Source organism: Scyliorhinus torazame, chromosome 10 (assembly GCF_047496885.1).
Source record: "Scyliorhinus torazame isolate Kashiwa2021f chromosome 10, sScyTor2.1, whole genome shotgun sequence".
Lineage (NCBI taxonomy): Eukaryota > Metazoa > Chordata > Chondrichthyes > Carcharhiniformes > Scyliorhinidae > Scyliorhinus > Scyliorhinus torazame.
This window is the reverse complement of record NC_092716.1, coordinates 161,805,560-161,827,508: the sequence shown is the minus strand read 5'-3', so window position 1 is coordinate 161,827,508 and position 21,949 is coordinate 161,805,560. Positions and strand designations below refer to the sequence as shown.

At 48.3% G+C, this 21,949-nt stretch overlaps 1 protein-coding gene across 2 annotated transcripts in view; it reads right to left on the bottom strand.

Moving 5' to 3' along the window:
- Positions 1 to 21,949, bottom strand: part of LOC140431000 (N-acetyl-beta-glucosaminyl-glycoprotein 4-beta-N-acetylgalactosaminyltransferase 1-like) — a 1,349,192-nt gene that overhangs the window by 178,623 nt on the left and 1,148,620 nt on the right. For both annotated transcript variants that reach the window (XM_072518891.1, XM_072518892.1), the window contains 2 exons: positions 21,436 to 21,589; positions 9,476 to 9,548 (listed from right to left, as the gene is read on the bottom strand). In XM_072518891.1, coding sequence (XP_072374992.1) covers positions 9,476 to 9,548; positions 21,436 to 21,589 — 227 coding nt within the window. The remainder of the gene's footprint in view (positions 1 to 9,475; positions 9,549 to 21,435; positions 21,590 to 21,949) is intronic.

Here is a 21,949-nt window from a genome sequence, read left to right as displayed (position 1 = left end):
CTGTTAATCAATGCAGCCAAATGTGACTGATAAGGCTTGACAGCCTATTGACAGTTCCCTTACTCACACTGCTTACTACGCTGTGTCGTAGCAATGTGGGAACATGTAGTAGGTTTGGCTTGTACTCGCACTTGCAAAACTTTCAATGAGTTTTGGAAAACACTTTCTTCAGTGCCGAAAACAATCTTAATTCTTCCCTTGCAATTTGAGTTTCAATTCATTTAGAATTGAAACAATGTCTGCAAGGTAAGACATAGTTTGCATCCAATTCTCATTTGCCAATACTTCCCTGCATATAACACACATGGGCTTTGCATCTTGATTTTCATTGGCACAATTAACAAGGCCATACCTCACAAATCATCTTCATACTGCTTTGTTCACGATTTCAGTTTCTTCCTAATGGGTTGTTGATCAGAGGCTCTGGAGCTCTGAATACAGCTCACACCAGCAGTGCTTTGTCCTGCCGTGGACATCCTGAGCAGCTCTCTCCAGCTCTCTCCAGCAGATTCAGTTGTGAGATCCTGGCCTGTTTGTGTCTCTGGTCTTCACTTCCTTATTGCAAAACAATCCATCTTCAGTTCTTCCCAGTCTTGTTCCTTGCTTGCTGGCAGCTACAAAATGGAGGAATCTCTCCTCCGTGATTTTGTACCCAAAGCACGGATGTATAGGGCGTGTGACCTGCACTCTGCCACCACTTCTGCAGGAAAATTCCATTGTTCGTATCTACAGGCTGGTCGCAGCCGGCATTCTTAACTTAAAAGCCACTCATGATTGGCATTCTTAAAAGCTGTTGTGGTCGTTGGGCTCTTCTCCCACGATCAGGACGCAGCGACCAAAATAAGCAAAAAGTAAACAACATTTATTTTACAACAGTTCTATACCTGGGGCGAAATTCTCCGGTAGCGGCGCGATGTCCGCCGACTGGTGCCCAAAACGGCGCAAATCAGTCGGGCATCGCGCCGCCCCAAAGGTGCGGAATGCTACGCATCTTGGGGGGCCGAGCCCCAACCTCAAGGGGCTAGGCCCACGCCGGACTGATTTCCGCCCCGCCAGTTGGCGGAAAAGGCCTTTGGTGCCCCGCCAGCTGGCGCGGAAATGGCATCTCCGGGCGGCGCATGCGCGTGGCGAAGGCGGAAGGAAAAGAGTGCCCCCACGGCACAGGCCCGCCCGCGGATCGGTGGGCCCCGATCACGGGCCAGGCCACCGTGGGGGCACCCCCCGGGGCCAGATCGCCCCGCCCCCCCCCCCAGGACCCCGGAGCGCGCCCGCGCCACCTTGTCCCGCCGGTAAGGTAGGTGGTTTAATCTATGCCGGTTGGACAGGCATTTTAGCAGAGGGACTTCGGCCCATCCGGGCCGGAGAATCGCAGGGGGGGCCCGCCAACCGGCGCGGCGCGATTCCCGCCCCCGGCGAATATCCGGTGCCGGAGAATTCGGCAACTGGCGGGGGCGGGATTCACGCCAGCCCCCGACGATTCTCTGACCCGGCGGGGGGTCAGAGAATCTCGCCCATGATTACCAGTTGAACTTCACTATGTATTCTCTCATGTCGGTCAGTTCCAGACTGGAGCACGGGGAAAATAATCATCCCCACACTGTATGTCCCATGCAGGATATTACATTCTTCCCCCTCAAAGTCCGAATATCCCTTTGAAGGATGATGATGAGCAGAAGACAACGAAGTTGCAAAAATCGTTGATGAAGAAGAAGAAGAAGAAGAAACCAGTGCAGCACTTGCAGCAGTCGGATGAGGAAGACTTTTCAGCTCTGGCAGGTTACCGTCAAGCGAAGGAATAGGATTGGGTACCTTTGAGGCAAATGGCGCTTATGGCTAAAATGTCTGGGCTGACCATTGGTCGAGTGCAGCCGAACCAAGACGTTGGCATTGGATATTCTGGATAGGGCAATGGAACTGGATGATCTGGGGAAAACCTCTTTTGCGGTGCCTGATGAAGAAGAGACCACTGGGAGTGGATACGATTCAAGTGTGGCCGCATAAGCTGCCCATGAATATGAACCTGGTAAGACACAGGATCCAATTGACGAAGGATGATCCCAGAGCGCCAGCGAGCACCTTCGGCAAAGTTACAAATGTAGACCACGCCTCGTCAGGAGTGAAGCATCAAAGAGGTCAACGTCAAGTCGTGCCACGCCCATGCGATTCTTGGCTACGGCGCAGCTTAGCACCAATGTCTGGCATCAGCAAACACAGTTGCATCCAAAGCAGTCGACCCATTAACAGCTCAGCTGGGGCCACTGCAGCTACCATGTGAGGAGTGGTCCTGTATGGCAAGAGGAATCATGCCAGTCTGGTATCCATTGAGTATACAGTCTGTTTCTTCAGCCCCCTTTACACCGTCTGTACTGCTGGCTAAACCATTCAATGCCGGAAGATAAGGGTGGTGCAGACATGGCGAACCCCATTGCGCTTTGCAAAAGTGGCACACTCTTCGCTCAAAATGAGGCTCAAAACGAGCACCTCGAGTATGCCATGGACTGAAAAAGAAGCACGCAGACGCTCCATGGTCGCTCAGGATGTGATGGATGTCGTCCGGTGGACCTCTAGCCACTTTGAGTGGGGTCCACCATGATCAGAAACATCAAGTTCAAAAGAGGGCGACATGGTAGCACAGTGGTTAGCACTGTTGCTTCACAGCGCCAAGGTCCCGGGTTCGATTCCCGGCTTGGGTCGCTGTCGGTGCGGAGTCGGCACGTTCTCCCTGTGTCTGCGTGGGTTTCCCTCCGGGCGCTCTGGTTTCCTCCCACAAGTCCGAAAGATGTGCTTATTACGTGAATTGGACATTCTGAATTTCCCCCTGTGTATCCGAACAGGCACTGGAGTGTGGCAATGAGGGGATTTTCACAGTAACTTAATTGCAGTGTTAATGTAAGCCTACTTGTGACAATAAAGATTATTATTGTTAAAGTCCTCATGAGCATGAGTGCAAGGGCGACCCGGCCATTCCCAAGGATGGAGGGGCCAAATACCCCAGCCAGGTCCTCCTTCTCAATATGCAGATAGTTCTTCTCGGCAGCCGTCTGAGTCCGGTAGGCAAATGCGATTGGACAGTCACGGCCATCACCCATACAATGGGATAGGACCGCTGCGAGGAATCACAGACAGAGGTTTGGATGAGTTGAAATGAGTCAGCTGTTTCGAAGAGGATAAGCAGCACTTTACCTCCTTAAAAGTCATCACCTGGGCCGCACCCCAAACCCATGGGTGGCGCTTCTTCAACATCAAATGTGAGGGACCACGACATTAGCCAGGTTTGGAATGAAACATCTATAATAATTGATGAAGCCTAAAAAAGAACGGATCTCCATGGCGTCTTGCATTGCGGGGACCATCTTTATCGTCTGCACTTTATCCCATCCTCATTGTCAGTTTAATAAGGCACAAGGTGTCCAAAATAAGCAATAAGTAAACAACATTTATTTTAGAACAATTATTTACAAGAAACCGGTAGAGCCTTGAGGCACGATCAATTTGACTGGAGACGAAGTTGAATCCAAACTGCGGCTTTATTAGTATCAGATGTGTGGCCTCCCACAGCAGCTGACGAAATGGCTGCGAGCTGGAGGCCACGCATATTTATAACCCGGCTCCTGGGCGGAGCTAGCATGCAGGGGCCCAGGTGAACCTGTAGTGCAGGTTCTACTGTACAAACCTCAATACAAGAACACAGTGGTTTACCACATTCACCCCCTGTTAAAATTGAGTCCGGCGGGGGTGGTGGAGAACTATACACAATTAGCAATCTTTAATATTTACAGAGCAGTAAAAAAATGTCACTGGTCATCCGGTGGGCCGGTCAGAGGTTCAGCCGGCCCAGCGCCTTGATGGTCCTTTGAGATTGACGAAGTGGAGCCGGCGATGTTGGTGCTGTCATGGTCGAAGTTGACTCCGGGAGCGTGCCGAAATCCTCTTCATCAATGGGGGTGGGCAGGGGGAGGACGGACGGTCCTAGGGGGGGGTGATGGGGGCGGCGGGGGAGGTGAGGGTGGCGCCGGGGGCGACAGGGATGGTGTGGGGGTGGAGCTTGCTGGTGCCAGGTCCCTGAGGGAGACGGTATCCTGGCGGCCGTCGGGGAACGCCACATAGGCGTACTGTGGGTTTGCATGGAGCAGGTGCACCCTTTCCACCAACGGGTCCGCCTTGTGGAGTCGCACATGTTTACGGAGAAGCACGGTTCCCGGAGCTGTGAGCCAAGTTGGGAGTGATACCCTGGATGTGGTCTTCCTGGGGAAGGCAAAAAGACGTTCATGCGGTGTACTGTTAGTAGCAGTGCAGAGTAATGAGCGAATGGAATGTAGTGCATCAGGGAGGACCTCTTGCCAGTGGGAGGCCGGGAGATTTCTGGACCATACGGCCAGCTGGACGGCCCTCCATACCGTCCCATTCTACCTTTCTACCTCTCCGTTTCCCCGGTAGTTGTAGCCCGTCGTTCTGCTGGAGGCGATACCCCTGCTGAGCACAAACTGATGTAGCTCATCACTCATGAATGAGGATCCCCTGTCACTGTGGATGTAGGCGGGGAAGCCGAACAGAGTGAAGATAGAATTAAGGGCTTTAATGACGGTGGCAGACGTCATGTCAGGGCATGGGATGGCGAAGGGAAACCGGGAGTATTCATCGATCACACTGTGGAAATATGTGTGTCGAAACTCAAGGCCGAGGATAAGTGCAGCGCAGAGGTTAGGGAGGACGTAGAGGTGAAAACGTGGAACTCTACGCCTTGGACTGTGAGCGTGACCGTGCAGTACCCCCGGATCGCTACGCGATGGGATTCGGAGGCCAGGGAGATACTTTGATTGGTAGGGTGTACCTTAAGGGAGCAGCGCCTTACCGTATTCGGGTGTACAAAGCTCTCGGTGCTCCCGGAGTCCACTAGGCAGGAGGTCACATGGCCGTTGACTTTCACGCTGGTGGATGCGTTGGTCAGTGTATGTGGTTGGGACTTGTCGATTGCCTTGGAGGCGAGCCATGGTTGATCGTCGGGTAGTGAGGCGGCTGTTCAGTTGGGGTCCTGAAAAGCCGTTGGTATCCATGTGCTGCGGGGTGGACAAGATGGCGGCGCCCGGGGGTCCTGGGGATTACAAATGGCGGCGCCCATGGAACGCACGTTGCGGGGGTGGAGCAAGATGGCGGCACCCATGAAACGCACGTGTTGTGCGGGGGCGAAGATGGCGGCGCCCATTGCTCACACATGACCTGGGGAAGAGAGGAGGATAGCGGCGCCCATTGTCTGTGACCGGGGGGAGGCGACCGCGGCTGCTGAGCAGGCTTGGCACACCGCTGCGTAGTGGCCCTTCTTCCCACAGGCCTTACAAAGGGCAGCGCGGGCCGGGCAGCGTTGGTGGGCGCGTCTTTGCTGGCAGCAAAAACAGCATCGGGGCCCCCCGGAGGTCACTGGCTGGCGCGTAGCACAGGCGTATTGGGTGGGTAGCTACCCCGCTGGGGCGGCTGCATGTGGGGCCCATGAAGAGTAGGAGGAGTGGGCCGCGCGGTTGGGGGCGTAGGACTGGACATTGCGCAGGGCGACCGTCTTGGAAAGCGCTAGTGTTTTAGTCTCTGCGTGGTCGCGCGTGGCCCCTTCTAGGAGCCGCTGCGTGGACCCAATCCCAGTTACAAAAGCGTCCCACATAAGGAGATCTGAGATTAGCTGTAACGTCCTGGCAGTCACAGTCCCGAACTAGTGGGATCAGGGCCCTCCAGAAGTCCTCGATTGACTCACCGGGTAGTTGAGTACACGTTGCGAGCGCGTGTCTGGCGAAGAGCGTGTTCGTCTTTTGCTCATAATTTTCTTTGAGTTGAGTCATGGCATCAGCGTAATTGGGCGTATCCTTGACCAGTGGGAGGATTTTGGAGCTGAGTCTGGAGTACAATATTTGAATCTTCTGAGCCTCTGGAACAGGGGTCGGCGCCGCGTTGATATACGCTTCAAAACAAGCTAGCCAGTGCTGAAAGTCCTTTCTGGCGTCGCTTTTGTGTGGATCCAGCTGCAGGCGATCTGGTTTAATCTGCAGGTCCAGCTTCTGAATCAGATACTAATAAATTGAGGCACGATCAATTTGACTGGAGACGAAGTTGAATCCAAACTGAGGCTTTATTAGGATCAGATGTGTGGCCTCCCACAGCAGCTGCCGAAATGGCTGCGAGCTGGAGGCCATGCATATTTATAACCCGTCTTCTGGGTGGAGCTAGCATGCAGGGGCCCAGGTGAACCTGTAGTGCAGGTTCTACCGCACAACCCTTAATATAAGAACACAGTGGTTTACCACAAGCCTCACCAGGTATTCTCTCCTGTCGGTTGGTTCCAGAGTGGCTGACCTTTTATACAAGGACGTGTAAGCTACCCTGCCTCCTAGTGGTGGAGGTCATACTCCTCAAGGAGCACGGGGAAAACAATCGTCCTTACACCGTATTCCCACGCAGATCATTACAGCGGCCCTCCCGACATCCGCCCCGACCCGCCCGCAGTTTGAAAAACCCTGCCTTAAAAGAACACAGTCTTGATGAAAAAGAGCTTGCCATATGCATCTCTTTGGCGAGGGTGAAGGAGTTGGCAAACCATACATCACTCTCATCACAAGAATGGCATTCACAAGTGATACAATGGTGGCTTATGATGTTATTCATGCCATGCGTTTGTAAAAATAACCTTTTCATCAAATAGGTAAAGAACATTTTGTAAATACGCTTTTTCAAAAGCACACACACATACTGAATTCCTTTGGTGAACAAGTTTTCCGGACTGCCTTTGCACTAAAATTTGGTTTTAAATGTAGAGTAGAGAGGAACTGGGCAAGTGAGCTACTTCCAGGTTTCTGCATCCACAAGCTGCTGAAAATCGCAAGTAAAACATTCCATCTGCTTCCTGGGAGGACTTGACTGTCCAGTTCAAAGTCTTAGCTGAGATTCAAGTTGTGTGCCATCTGAGCAACTGCATTCAGGAAACTACATATTAATACTCCAAGATTCAGCCAACCAAAGTCACTTTTCTGCCTGGCAGTACAGTAGCACAGTGGGTAGCACTGTTGCTTCACCGTGCCAGGATCCCAGGTTTAATTCCCGGATTGGGTCACTGTTTGTGCGGAGTCTGCACGTTCTCCCTGTGTCTGTGTGGGTTTCCTCCTGGTGCCCCGGTTTTCTCGCACAAGTCCCGAAAGATGTGCTGTTAGGTGAATTGGACTTCCTCAATTCTCCCTCTGTGTACCCGAACAGGCACCGGAATGTGGCGACTAGGGGCTTTTCCCAGTAACTTCATTGTAGTGTTAATGTAAGCCTACTTGTGATAATCAAGATTATTATTATTGAATCACATGAACCCGTTCGGGTATAATGTGAGATATCATAATGGATGTGTCGACAATTCATTTATGTCCCCAGCTCAAGTATTCAGCATGTTGTTTCGATCTGTATCCAGTTTACGTAAGAGTTGACAATAAGGTAATGGAAAGGATTTGTTTTTCTGTGTGGTGTGTGCAAAGGGATACTGTGTTGAAACTATGCCAGTAGGATGGAATATAGGAACTTGAGTAGGCCAACCAGCCTCTCGAGCCTGTTCCACCATTCAATTAAATAATTCCTCCATTTTCTCTCTTAGCTCTAAATTCCCTGATACAAAGGGTCAAAATAATTATTTTTGAAGTTTTCTCGAGGACTACTTTTTGATTTCCGGGGGTTACCTTTTGGTCTTCAGGAGCACCTACAGAGGAAAAGCAGATCTAAATATTTAATTTGGAAACCAAACTGTTCTCTTGAAGCAGGGACTTTCAAACTCACTCCTTGCCTTCAGTAAAAGATATTAAAAAAACAAGAGACTCGGTGATGGGCAGACGGCCACGAGTCCAATAACAATTAAACGATCAACCAGGCTCCCGACTTGTTCTACACATCAAAATGTTTTTTTTAAAAAAGAAAACATACACATGACAACCAAAAAGAGCTTGTATACAATCAGATGTTTCTATAGCAGAAACATTTCAAATAAAACCTAAGGGGAACAATAAAAACCTGAATTTCCCCCACAATATTTTCTCCCCTCTACCTCTTCTTTAAAACACAATGTGTGTTGCATTGTGCACACACACAGCAGAAGGTAATTTTGGACGGACAAACTAATTTTTTGGACAATTATAAAAGAGAAAGAACACCATTGGAAAGGGTGTAGTTATTTTCTTTCTTGTTTGGTTACTGTCCATCCAGTAGTAGTTTGTAAACTTAAAAGCCAGGCCCAGGAGGAGACATTTAGAAGAAAAGATGAGGATTTTAAACAAAAGGTTGAGTAATAAATAAACTAATTTATAAATGCGAAAGTCATCCATGTTGCCTGTTGCCCACACTCTCCCTCTCTCACTCCCTGAGAGTCCTTCTCCCCCACCTCCAATCCCATCTCTCATTTCTTGGTGGTCTAGAGTTTTCGGCCCCTCCGCAGAGGGCTTTCCGGTGGCAGAGGTGGGATCACTATTGGCTGCCGGTGAGATCTTACGGTCCTGCCAAAGTCAATGACCATTTGCGTTGTTTTCCAGCTGTGCTGCCAGGGAACTCGCAAACCAATGGCAACCCTCCTCTGCCGACGTCAAACCTGACGCGGGAGGGGGCAGAAAATCTTTGCCAATGAGCGAGATCTCTGGCCTCTCCATGCCGTGTTTCTCGGCGGTGGGAGGCAGCCTGCAGTTGTCCAGCAGTGGGATCTTTTAGTCCCACTGCTATCAAAGGGATTTCCCATTGAATCCACCCCATGCCGCCGGGAATGCCCTTGGCGGGCCATAAAATCCCGCAGGCCGTGAACAGGCAGAACATCTTACCCAATGTCTTTCTCTTCTTCCACTCTCTCTCTCTCTCTATTGAGTCATATGTAGGCCAGACCAGGAACGGATGGCCTAAAGCCTACGAGACATTAGTAAACCAGAGGTGTTTTTACAACAATTGATGATAGTTGTCATGATCGCCATTACTGAGAGGAGCTTTCAATTCCAGATTTATTAATGGAATTCAAATTCCACCAGATTTTGGCCCATGTCCCCAAACCATTAGCCTGTGTCTCTGGATTACAAGCGCAGTGATGTTACCAACACGCCACCATCTCCCCAATAGAACGAAGATTCCCCCTCCTGTTTTCCTCCTTTTATACGGGATTATTGCATTGTGCACACACACAGCAGAAGGTAATTTTGGGTACACGTATATTTAACAGACATATACCATTGTTGACCAGCTGACATATACTACCTAAGCTGGAGGTGAACACCAGTTTACTTTTGTAATGTGTTATACAATATATATCATAAGCAACAGCATATCCAATGGGGAAAGAAAAACAGGCAACTAAAAGAGATTTCCGTTAATATATTCCTCCATTGAAGCCTAGGATACCTGTCAAGGTATTGCAGCTGTCATGGAAAATTTAATGCATCTGAAACTCCACTTCATTGAATCTCATTATCAGTTAATTGTGTACACTCACCTCGATAGCATCTGCTCCTGCCTGAAGCCCTGCCGAGCGCTCAAAACTCCCTGTTCGTTTCAAATATTGATATCTGAAAAGAAGTTCAGAAAGCAAGATTGTAAGATAGTTCACAGCAAGGAGTCCTCTTCACTTGGAACCCCTCTGTGGCAGGATCGTCCTGCCTTTCAACTTTTGAAACTCACAGGTTACATTTTAGCTGCATTCTGGTGGGGAAAGGTATATTTTACCTGATCAACAGGAGCAGCTAACTTCAGTTCGAATAAATAGATACAGATTAATAAATATGTCAGAGAGCCTTTAGGTACTTCTCATCCTCTCTGCACTTCCAACAGAAGTTTGGATCAAAAACTGTACAGCTTGGTGGCTTGACAAACGTGGATTGTCACATATTGTATATTATCGTAATAATTGGTATAACGTGTAAATGAGAAACATAATGGCTTGGTAGAGAACTTACTCCTCCCTCAGTGAGGTTATGCCTTCAAGCCCTACTCCTGGATTTAAGCGACAAAGATGTTTTAGGGATGATAAAAATGTAAGTTATTTTCCTTTCTTCCTTAGGAGCCATTTTTGATCAGAATTGTCTATCAGCTAAGAAGATAGATACCTGCTCTGCAACTACTAGAACTGTTTGTCTTGGCCTGAAATGTTGGTTCCATTTCCATTTTAGACAAGCCCCTTTTTACCACATACAACATGTAAAGAGATAACACAGATGCAAGCATCACGAATTGTATTGAAAGAGACACTCCATTGACAACAGACTGACAAACCATCCTGAAGTCTAAAGTGGGCCAAAAGGGGTAGCTCGCTAACTTGAGTGAGCTTTGATTCAATATTTACACTCCATTGTAGAAAGACATAAGGGATCATTTCTATCAGGCTTTTGTCACTTCAGGCTTGTGGCTTTATACTCCTTTAAAGCTGCAAAGGTATATTAGATTGTACTCAGGCAGTTTGGTTTTAATTAGACTATTGGAGGAAGAGACAAAGTAAAAAGTGACAATCAGCCCACCTCACTGACAGTAATGTGATGCTCTGGTCAAGAGTTTCAGACAGAACCATCTTCATTCATCATGATACAGCACAAGCATTTTCTCACTGCAATTCTCGCTCCATCCTCACCAAGTCAATTTCTTCTTGTTTATCAGATACCACTTTCATTCTGTCCCCATAGCAAGCCTCCTCCATTCCCTCTCTAAATGATATAAATTCCAGGAATCCAGGGGCGAGGTTTGCCGTCCAATATTGTCGGAATCGCGAAGCACGATCGGGCGGAGAATCGCACGTCAGCTGAAAATTGAGGCCGTTGCCAGGCGCCCGATGGAATGCCATGCTCTGGTGCCTCGACAGCGGCGTGAATGTATTCTACGTTACATGTACAGTAAACGCCGTTGACGTGTCATCAAAGAGCCTGTCCCAGTATTCTCTGGGGCTTCCGCAATACTCCGTCTCCACCAAGAGGAATTACTGACGCCGATGTTCACTTGTGGTTTTAAAAATCGGGAAACAGGTGCAGTGGCTGCTGAGGGAGAGAGAGGAGGTAGAGCATGTTCCCAGAGGCGCGACTGTGGGCTGCCAGTCCTGCCGCTGGCAAGACTGGCTGGGGTGCGTCTGCCAGGGCCGGGGGAAGAAGCAGGGAGGTGACCAGGGGATGGGCCAGGGGGTTGGGATGTGCCCCCGTGACCAGGGTGTCAATGCATGGACCGCCATTGCCGCAGCCGGAAAGCCATCCTTCTGCGCACCACACTGACCGCCCACTGGCCTGAGGCTGCATAGAGCGACACATGCCATGGTGCACCTACACCAACCCCCACCCCCAACCCCTCCCTCCATCCCACCACCTCCTCACCAACATCCCCCCCCCCAACCCCAACCAATGCACAATCAGGTGCCACTTGCCAGTGGGGCATTATATGGCCTACTCAAGGGGAATGCTCACAGTAGCCCCGACAGGAGGGGGCGGACGGGGCCGTGGAGCATACCGGTGGCAAAGGTAGCGCCAGCTACTGGTACCCCTGCTGGCAGGGGCAATTGCTAAGGCCAGAGATCCTGGGCCAGGAGTGTGGTGCCATCTTGTTGGCTGGGAAGAGTGTGTGTGGGGAGTGTAATGTGTATGCGCGGCTGCAGCTTGTCAGCCTCACGAGTGTCAATCACGGACCTGGCGAATCCCGCACCGTTTTTCATTAGAATTGATTGTGTTCCACGTGGCACCGGTGCTAGCTCCACAATGGTAGCAGAATTGGTCCAGGTGTGGCGGCAGTTTTACTGTTGTGAAAGTCCACGAACTCTGCATTAGCGTCAACACTTAGGGCGGGATTTTCCAATCGGCAACAGCAAAATCATGTACGGCAATCGGCCAGAGAATCCATTTTTCTGATGCTCCGCCCCCTCAAAAATGCCATACTCGAGGAGTACGCCGTAGGCTGTCGGGACGGCCTCAGGACATCACCTGAGGCCCTCACCCGATGCTCTGCCCCCGATGGTCCGAGTCCCCGACAGTGTGGGGCGCGTGTCCTCTCACTTTGCGGGGACCTTTGCATGACGGCTGTGGACTGTGTACAGCGCCGCCACAGTTGGAGGCGAGCCGTTCCGCTGGCAGGGGGGACTTCGGCGGGGGCTGGGGGGACTGGTGGTGGGTGGTCTGAGGGGTGGCGAGGATGGTACTTATTTTCTGGCAGGCCGGGTCTTCGCACGGCTGGCGCCATGCTGTACGCGCGGATGCCGCAGGTCGCTGCCGTGCGCATATGCGGCCACAGACCCGGCCATTCTGCGTCCGTATCGGCAGGTAAAGCCGGGGGTTTTACGTAGTGCGGGTGCTAGCCCCCCACCGGGCGGAGCATCGGTGCGGGGCATGCGCCGGGTTTTTGGTCATAGACCAGTCGAGAATCCAGCCCTTAGTCTCAGAAATGGAGAATCCTGCCCAAGGTGTTTGACAATTCTGAGAGGTAAGTAGAATCATATTAGAAAAATTCAGGCCCACAGATTGAAGTCTAACAGCAGGCCACAGAGCAGCTTTAATAAGTGTCATTACATCCTGAAAGAATTTCTTTACAAATCACAAAATGCTCTTTCACATAACACTTTACATCAAAAAACTAAAAACCTAGAAAAAGCAGGCTGACATCCCTCTGTTTTCCTTATGTAAATACTCACTTGGCACTTATAAGACACAATAATATGTTTCAGAGCAACTGACCCAACGTTTACACATTCAGGTCATTGAATATAATATGCAGCACACAGAATGAATAATGGATCAGCTTGGTTTCCTGCGGTAGTCGAAGGAAAACTTAGCTCCTATAGCGTATGTCTTATAATTCACATCACAATGAATGATTCTGGAACAAGTCCCCACATGGAAGTTGAGTACAGTTCAAGTGCCATAATAGGGCACAGTGGGCATCTTGTGGCACAGTGGGCAGCCTCGGAGCCAGAAGCTCTGCGTTCGTGCCCCACCATAGGAATTGATGGCCAAGGAAGGTGCGTTCTCAACGTGGCCAAACAGGTCGAGTGTGTCATCCTGGAAAGCCTTCCAACGCGCCAATGGCTGGTGGTAAGAGTGGGAGAGACTCCTGGTCAGCCGTGTTTCATGTGGAGTGGCGCCCTCAAGCTATAAGCCTCTGGCGACAGGCTAGCGACCTGTTCCAGGAAAGACCTCGCTATGAGAATAGATGAAAGTCTACCTTGCGCATCACTCGGCAACAACAATCTGTGTGGGATCTTTTCAAAGTAAACACAGGAAAGTTTCTGATTTGAGAGAGAATGAAGAGGTGCAGGCCCTTCCCGGCTCAATGTTGACATTTTCTTTTGATGTTTCAACCTGCTGCACCATATGCTTGAATTTACAACTTGTTACATGATTAATTTTGAACTGCAGCATGTTGCCAGTCACCCGCTGATTACACTGCAACACCCTTCAAGGACTCAAAATCACAGAACTCTTTAAGTCCCTCAGTTTTTTCTCCCTCTGACAAACCTCAGATTTTCAAAAGTCCAGCTCTCTATTTTATTTTATTTTATTTATTGTCACATGTACCGAAGTACAGTGAAAGGTATTTTTCTGCGGCCGAGTAATGTACATAGTACGTACATAGTAGACACAAGAATCATAAACAGAGAACATTGACAAATGGTACATCGACAAAACAGTGATTGGTTACAGTGTGGAACGAGGGGCCAAACAAAGCAAATACATGAGCAAGAGCAGCATAGGGATCGTGAATAGTGTTCTTACAGGGAACAGATCAGTCTGAGGGGGAGTCGTTGAGGAGTCTTATAGCTGTGGGAAGCTGTTCCTATGTCTGGATGTGTGAGTCTTCAGAACTCTGTGCCTTCTGCCTGATGGAAGGGTCTGGAAGAAGGCAATGCCTGGGTGGGAGGGGTCTCTGATAATGCTGTCTGCCTTCCCTAGGCAGCGAGAGATGTATACACAATCACTGTGGGGGTGGTAAGTTTGTGTGATGCATTGGGCTGAGTTCACCACACTCTGCAGTTTCTTGCGATCTTGGACCGAGCAGTTACCATACCAGGCTGTGATGCAGCCAGATAGGATGCTCTCTATCGCACATCTGTAGAAGTTTGTGAGAGTCGATTCAGACATGCCAAATTTCTTTAGCTTCCATAGGAAGTAGAGACGTTGTTGGACTTTCTTGACTGTTGCATCAACGTGAGTGGACCAGGACAGACTGTTGGTGATGGTGAACCCCAGGAACTTAAAGCTATTGACCATCTCCACTTCGGAGCCAATGATGCAGACGGGAGTGTGTGTCGTGTTACGCTTCCTGAAGTCGATGATCAGTTCCTTGGTCTTTCCAACATTTAGAGAGATCTATAGTATCTATAACCTGATGTTGCAATTCAATGTAACCAATCGCTTTTACTCCTTCTGACTTTATTGCACTATGCTCTTTCCCTTCGCTTGCCAGTTTGGACAAGCTTCTCGACAGATGCCTGGGACCAGGACATCTTCCTTTTTTAAATATAATCTTAATCTTTATTAGTGTCACAAATAGGCTTACGTTAACACTGCAATGAAGTTACTGTGAAAAGCCCCTAGTCGCCACATTCCGGTGCCTGTTCGGGACACTAAGGGAGAATGCAGAATGTCCAAATTACCTAACAGCACATCTTTCGGGACTTGTGGGAGGAAACCGGAGCTCCCGGAGGAAACCCACGCAGACACGGGGAGAACATGCAGACTCCGCTCAGACAGTGACCCAAGCCGGGAATCGAACCTGGGACCCTGGAGCTGTGAAGCAACAGTGCTAACCACTGTGCTACCATGCCATACCGTCCTGGCACCTAAACAGAAGAGTGGTATGCAGGATGAGGACACCTCACCAAAGGGAAAGGGGGGGAAAAATTAGAAAACAAGCTGCACATTTATTCCTCCTCTCTGCAGACCTCGCAGACTGAATGAAATATTAGACGTGGTCTTGCCGCCGTCCAAAGTTAAGTACACTGTTGACATTCACTGTCTAGGCACAGGCAAAAAGAATAACCACTTGGGAAAGCTTGGAATGGGTAACTGGTACTTGAGAAAAAGGTATTTCAGCAAAAGGCAGCACCTTCATAAGAGATGGGGATGAAACTGGGGTTAGGGAGGAAGAAAGATATGAGACAAATTACTTTAAACTTGTCAATGTTCCTGCACTGGCAAAACATTTTTCTCCCTTTCATCATGCAGCAACTTGATACCCTCTTTGCGGGCATGACTATTGTCGTGTATTCAGTACGAATGAGTAAATCACCAGAGTTCCAGGGGACCATATCCTGATTTCCCCTTTGAAGGGGAGATTTAACCTGAGGATCACCACACCTCAGGCGAGGGGCAAGGTTGAGAAGACCTTCATGGATAACCTCAGCCAGTACGGGAATTGAACTCGCGCTGTTGGCCTCGCTCTGCATCACGAACCAGGTTGGTCGGTTTGCTCAGTTGGCTGGACAGCTTGTCTGTGATGCAGAGCGAGGCCAACAGGGTGGGTTCAATTCCCGCACCGACTGAGGTTATTCACAAAGGCCCCACCTTCTCAACCTTTACCCTTGCGTGAGATGTGGTGATCCTCAGGTAAAATCTCCACCAGTCAGCTCTCGCCGTCAAAGGGGAATGCAGCCTTTGGTCATCTGGGACTGTGGTGACTTTACCTTACTTTTACTAATGAGCAAGTGATACTTCAAAAGGTGACACAGAGCAAAAAGATAGATTATGTCTAACCTAGGCTTGGAGGCTGCAAAACCATCATGGCAACTTGCATTTGTTTATGTTGCTTTGTCTAGCACTGCAGTGTTGAGATGCTGAAGCAAACAATTGATTGGAGTAAGCTGCTCCGACAGACATAGACAACGCAAGACCAATTCCAAATGAACGACAAATGATAGTTGCCGAATGTGCAAACATGCTGCAGTGATCTGTCTGATACGCAAACTGTCACTTTCATTTTCAATCACATTTAAGATCACAAAGGTAGACATTGGCCGATGGACAACATGATTGAAATCGTTCCACACTGGAGTCGCTCAATAGCACGCAATCAAAAAAACTCATCAGCTTTGATGTTCCTGCAGGGAGAAGATTGGATTGCATTGATGGCATTATAATTGGCTCAGGCTTTAATAAAAATCCTGTAAGAATGGCTGCACACTGCACATCCTCAGAACTCAACCACACCTCATTCTGCACAGAAACTGACCAGTCAAAGCTACACCACATTTGAGAAGACTTAATCTGCACTAAGGAAGCCGTTACAATGTCAAGTTGATTTGGTAAGGAGAAAAACAAAAACAGCAATTATATTGTGCCTGAAATGCAGAAAGAAAATCCCCAAGCTACTTCACAAAGGCGTAATCAGAAAAACAGCCATTGCAAATTCAGGAATGGATAGCTTCTGCTGAATGTATTTTTGGAAAAATGAAGACGAGTATGATAACTGGGCGTAGGTCGGGTGCTCTTTCAGGGGCCAGTGCAGACCCGATGGGCCGAATGGCCTCCTTCGGCACTGTAAATTCTATGATTCTATGAGACGTGGTAACAGCTACATTTCACTACTGCTGCTTGATGGATAGAGTGCTCATAATATTCTGCTTTCTATTTGCAGTTAAGTACATTCGTGTCATGGCATTCCTCTGCATTTGCATCAGAGATTTATTGGCGGGATTCTCCCAGACAAGGGCCGGGCCGGAGAATCCCTGCAACCGGGCCACGCCGCCCCGACACCGGCACGCAATTCTCTGCGGAGCGGAGAACCGGCGCCATTGGCGCCATTGGCGCCGGCCCGTTTGGCGCAGCGCTGGTTGAGGGCCGCTGTACGCGGCAGCCGGGCCGCCGATTCTCCGGCCCGGATGGGCTGAGCGGCCGCTCTAAAAAGGCAGAGTCCCATCGGCGCCGTCCACACCTGGTCGCAGCCAGTGGGAACACTGCGCGCAGGGTCGGGGGGTGGCCTGTGGGGGGGGGGGGGGGGGGTCCCGACCCAGGGGGGCCTCCGATGTGGCCTGGCCCGCGATCAGGGCCCACCGATCGATGGGCCGGCCTCTCTGTCTGGGGCCCTCCTTTCTTCCGTGCCAGCCCCTGAACTCCCGCACCATGTTGCGTCAGGGCCGACGCGTTGAGGGAGGCCACTGAGCATGCCCGGGTTGGGGCCGGCGCCACTGCGCATGCGTGGATCCCGCGGTGCAGAGAGCGAACTGAACCGCTCCAGCGCCATGCTGGTCCCCTATAGGGGCCAGAATCGGTACTCCCAGCGGCCCGTTCACGCCGTCGCTTTCCGACGGCGTGGACACTCTGCCGCCGAATGGGAGGATTCCACCCAATATGTGTCCAAATATCAAGAGCACACCTTCCTAGATTCAGAATTTGTAATAATTATATCTCCAAAGCACCTTCGTCAATAATGGTGGCACAGTGGTTAGCACTGCTGCCTCAGAGCGCCAGGGACCCAGGTTCAATTCCAGCCTTGGGTGACTGTCTGTGTGGAGTTTGCATGTTCTCCCTGTGTCTGCGTGGGTTTTCCCCAGGTGCTCCGGTTTCCTACACCAGTCCAAAGATGTACAGATTAGGTGGGGTTGTGGGAATAGGGCAGGGTAGTGGGCCTAGATAAGGTGCTGTTTCAGAGGATCTATGCTGACTCAATGGGCTGAATGGCCTCCTTTTGCACTGTTGGGAGAATATGGAACTGGATCATCATTATATTTTTACATTCTTTATCTATCAAGATAAATATAAAATATTTGACACATTGCACTCGTTTCCTTCAAATGGTACTCTTACATGTCATGCCATGATTTTTCAGTGAAGTTTTTATGTAAACATTTAAAATAGGGAAATCCCATGTTAACATTTCTTTGTCACACTATAACCACAAACCTCTGGTCACTGAACACATTGTCCAGTTTGCATACTACCTTGTTTTTAAATCCAATTTTTCTATTTTTGTTTTGTCCATTTTCAGTTGTTTTCAACTCAATAATATTTTAATTTCACTGTTCTCCGAACCCACCCAGAACTGTCTGAATCTTATTTTCGATCTTCTGCTATGCAACTCCTGTTTCCCATCCTTACTATTTCTAACCCAGGGAATAGTCAGCTGGCAGTGCTCTTAATCATTATCCATGGTCACTCCCCTGACCAAACTCTGTCCAACAGATATGGTAGATGAGTGGGCAAAGATCTGGCAAAGGGAGTAAAATGTGGCAAGATGCGAGGTTGTCAATGTTGGCAGGATAATTTAAAAAGAAACAGATTTTCTCAATGGTGAGATTGCAGAACTCTGAGATACAGTGATCTGGTCCAAATGCATGAATCGCAAAAGGTTAGTATGCACGTGCTGCAAGTAAACATCAAAAGTTAATAGAATGTTGTTATTTATTGCGAGGGGAATTGAATGTGGGCAGCATGGTAGCACAGTGGTTAGCACAGTTGCTTCACAGCTCCACGGTCCCAGGTTTGATTCCCAGCTTGGGTCACTGTCTGTGCAGAGTCTGCACGTTCTCCCCGTGTGTGTGCGGGTTTCCTCTGGGTGCTCCGGTTTCCACCCACAGTCCAAGGTGTGCAGGTTAGGTGGATTGGCCATGATAAATTGCCTTTACGTGTCCAAAAAGGTTAGGTGGGGTTACTGGATTACGGGGATAGCGTGGAGGCGTGGGCTTAAGTAGGGTGCTCTTTCCAAGGGCCGGTGCAGACTCAATGGGCCGAATGGCCTCCTTCTGCACTGTAAATTCTATGATTCTATGAATACAAGAGTAGGGAAGTTATGCTTCAGTTATACATGACACTGGTGAGACCAATCCGGATTACTGTGTACAGTTTTGGTCTCCTTATTCAAGGAAAGATGTAAATGCATTGGAAGCAGATCGGAGAAGGTTTAGTAGATTAATACCTGGAAAAGGCAGGTTGTCTTACGAGGAAAGGTTGGACAGGCTGGGCTTGTATCCACTGGAGTTTAGAAGAGTAAGAAATTAAAACATTTAAGATCCTGAGGAGACTTGACATGGGGGAAGTGGAGAGGATGTTTCTTATTGTGGGTGAATCAAGGACTAGGGGCCACCATTTAAAAATAGGTGGTCGTCCATTTGAGACAAAGATGAAGAAAATAATTTTCTCTCAAAGAGGTCTATAGGACTTTGAAATTCCCTTCCTCAAAAGGTGGTTGAAGCAGAGTCTTTGAAATCTTTAAGGCAGAGCTAGATAGATTCTCGATAAGCAATGGGGTGAAATGTTATTGGTGGCAGGCAGGAATGTGAAGTTGAGTTAAAATTAGATCAGCAATTTATAAAATGGTGGAGTATGCTCGAGGGGTCGAGTGGCCTACTCCTGCTCCAAATTTGTATGTAGGTTCAAATGTAGATTGGCAATGGGGCCAATCTTTACCGTCTCTACAAATTGGGGTCAATTCTTAATTATCCCAACAATGGGGCCTACTCTTACTTACTAGATTTATTGTCACGTTTACTGAGGTACAGTGAAAAGTATTGCTCTGCTTACAGTCTAGGCAGATTGTTCCATGTATGAAAAAAGCTGACCGAGTCCTAAAGGACATAGTTGCTGGACTGGGACTGCAGCAGGTGGTGAGGGAACCACCAAGAAGGAAAAACATACTTGACCTCATCCTCACCAACCTTTCTGCTGCAGATGCATCTGCCCCTGACAGTATTGGTAGAGTGACCACCGCACAGTCCTTGTGGAGACAAAGTCCCGTCTTCGCATTGTGAATACCCTCCATCGTGTTGTGTGGCACTATCACCGTGCTAAATGGGATAGGCTTCAAACAGATCTAGCAACTCAAGTCTGGGCATCCATGAGGCACGGTGGGCCATCAGTAGCAGCAGAATTGTACCCCACCACAATCTGCAACCTCATGGCCTGGCATGTCCCGCACTCTACCATTACCACCAAGCCAGGGGATCAACCCTGGTTCAATGAAGAGTGCAGGTCTAACAACTCAACATTTTTTTAACAATGTATGAAACAAAGGCTCATATAAGATGGGCAGTGGAGTTGCTGCAAACTGTGTTTGATGATGCATTTGATGATTGAGAAAGAATTGGTGTCATCGGAGGGTCCTCTGCTCCTGCACACATTAGTTTTCTTTTGTCAAGAATGAGGAGATTTTCTTTCATATAAACCTGCAGGTTTTGCTGATGCATGATTCTGTGAAACTGATAATGAACCCAGCAGCATTTTAACTTCCTATTCAAACCAACTCAGTTAGATCTGCCAACAATCACAAGCCAAAAGGAAGAAATTAAAGTGGATTTATGTATTACTGAAATAAACTTAAGGGCTGTTATGGCACAGCTGACATTTATGTCATAAGGCTGCAGTCAAATTGTTAAACCTTCAATCTGGAAGCCATCGCACATTAATAAAGGAAGGTAGCTTTGTGGTAGGTCAACCTTAATCGTATTGAGTGGCAAAGTAGGTTTGAAGGACCAAACATCCTGCTTTCTTATGTTTTTAGATTATATTTTATGTTATATTATGATTTTATACCTGAAGTAAAATGTCCTTCATTTCTGTGAATTTTGAAAATCATAAAATTAATAGAAGGAGGACATATATTTCACCACCCGAATGTGTGCATCACCACAGTGGCAGTATAATGGACATCCCCAGACGGGATTAGAAGACCGGGCCAGCCAAAGAAGACCTGGGGCGTAGTACATTTAAGGAGGATCCACAAGAGCAGGACACTCCCTGGGTTGAAGTGAAAGAGATTATATTGGACTGGGGCCAGTGGCGGAGTCCTGCTGTCCATTTTCTCGTACAGAACCAAAGGGACTATATCCAAGTAAGAGAACAGTCTCAGAGTTATAATGAAATTCATGCCCTTTCCTGAACACTTGTCCAGAGACTAATTCTACACAGTATCACAGTTGCTTTGCAAGTAATTTTGAGTTAGTCAAGTCAGGGCCGATATCAAAAATCATTGTCGTAACTAAACTGAATAAAGCAAATAAATAACGGCAAAAAGGGAATTAAAGCCAACGTGACACTATACACTCCCATCAACCCAACAAGGCCTTGCACTGTTAACATAGCCTGAGCATTGCTGATACCAAAATGCACTTCATGTTCATCTCTGTTGTCTGTCCACATGTTCACCTCTGTTGTCTACCCATCAAACGTAGTCAAGATAATAGACAAAGTCCAGATTATCTCATAAGTGCCCATCATTGGTGGGCTAAATGGTGCCAAAGCTAATTTCAATTTGGGTACATGATTATCTCTTAAAATACATTCCAATTTAAGAGGTGAGCTCTTTTTAATTTGTGCTCTGACATAAGCTGCATTTATAAATTGCATCATAATGTTATTTATCCAGGTTGCCTGGATGCAATCTAACATCGAGACTGAAATGATGCATCCCTCTTTCACTAATTAAATTAAATGCATAAACAACAACCAAGATAGTCCCATTTTAATTTGCCAGAATAAATCTTAGTCTATAGCATTCACTTACTGAGTCAGTTTGCTGTTCCTCAAGGCGTACTCCACATCCATGTCGCTACTGTCAAAGTCAATGATGATAATGTTGAAGTTTTCATCCTTTGTTGCCTTGTAGAGGTCTTCCATATCCATAATGAACTGCTGCACCCATCGGGCCTGATTCTTTACTGTGCAATTAAAAAAAAAGGGAAGAGTAATTGCTGATGTAAAGATCACTTGTGCCACTCTCAGACATGACTTTTCCACTTTTCTCCACTCCTCTCAGGAAGCCATAAGATAGGTCAAGAAGGAAACTGGCCCAGCTTAGCTGTTCCTTTCCAAAGAGCATCATTTCTACTTGAGTGTTTTTACCTGTTAAGCTTCCCAGTGTTTTATTCAGTGTGCCGATCACTTCATGTGACCACCCTCATAAATTATAAATGGCCGTTTCGCTATTTAAACACATTCCTCATCCCACGGTTGAATTTTAAGAAGTGTTAATGATTTACCTTTCTTCACACTGTTATCTACTGACAGTATCATTTCTT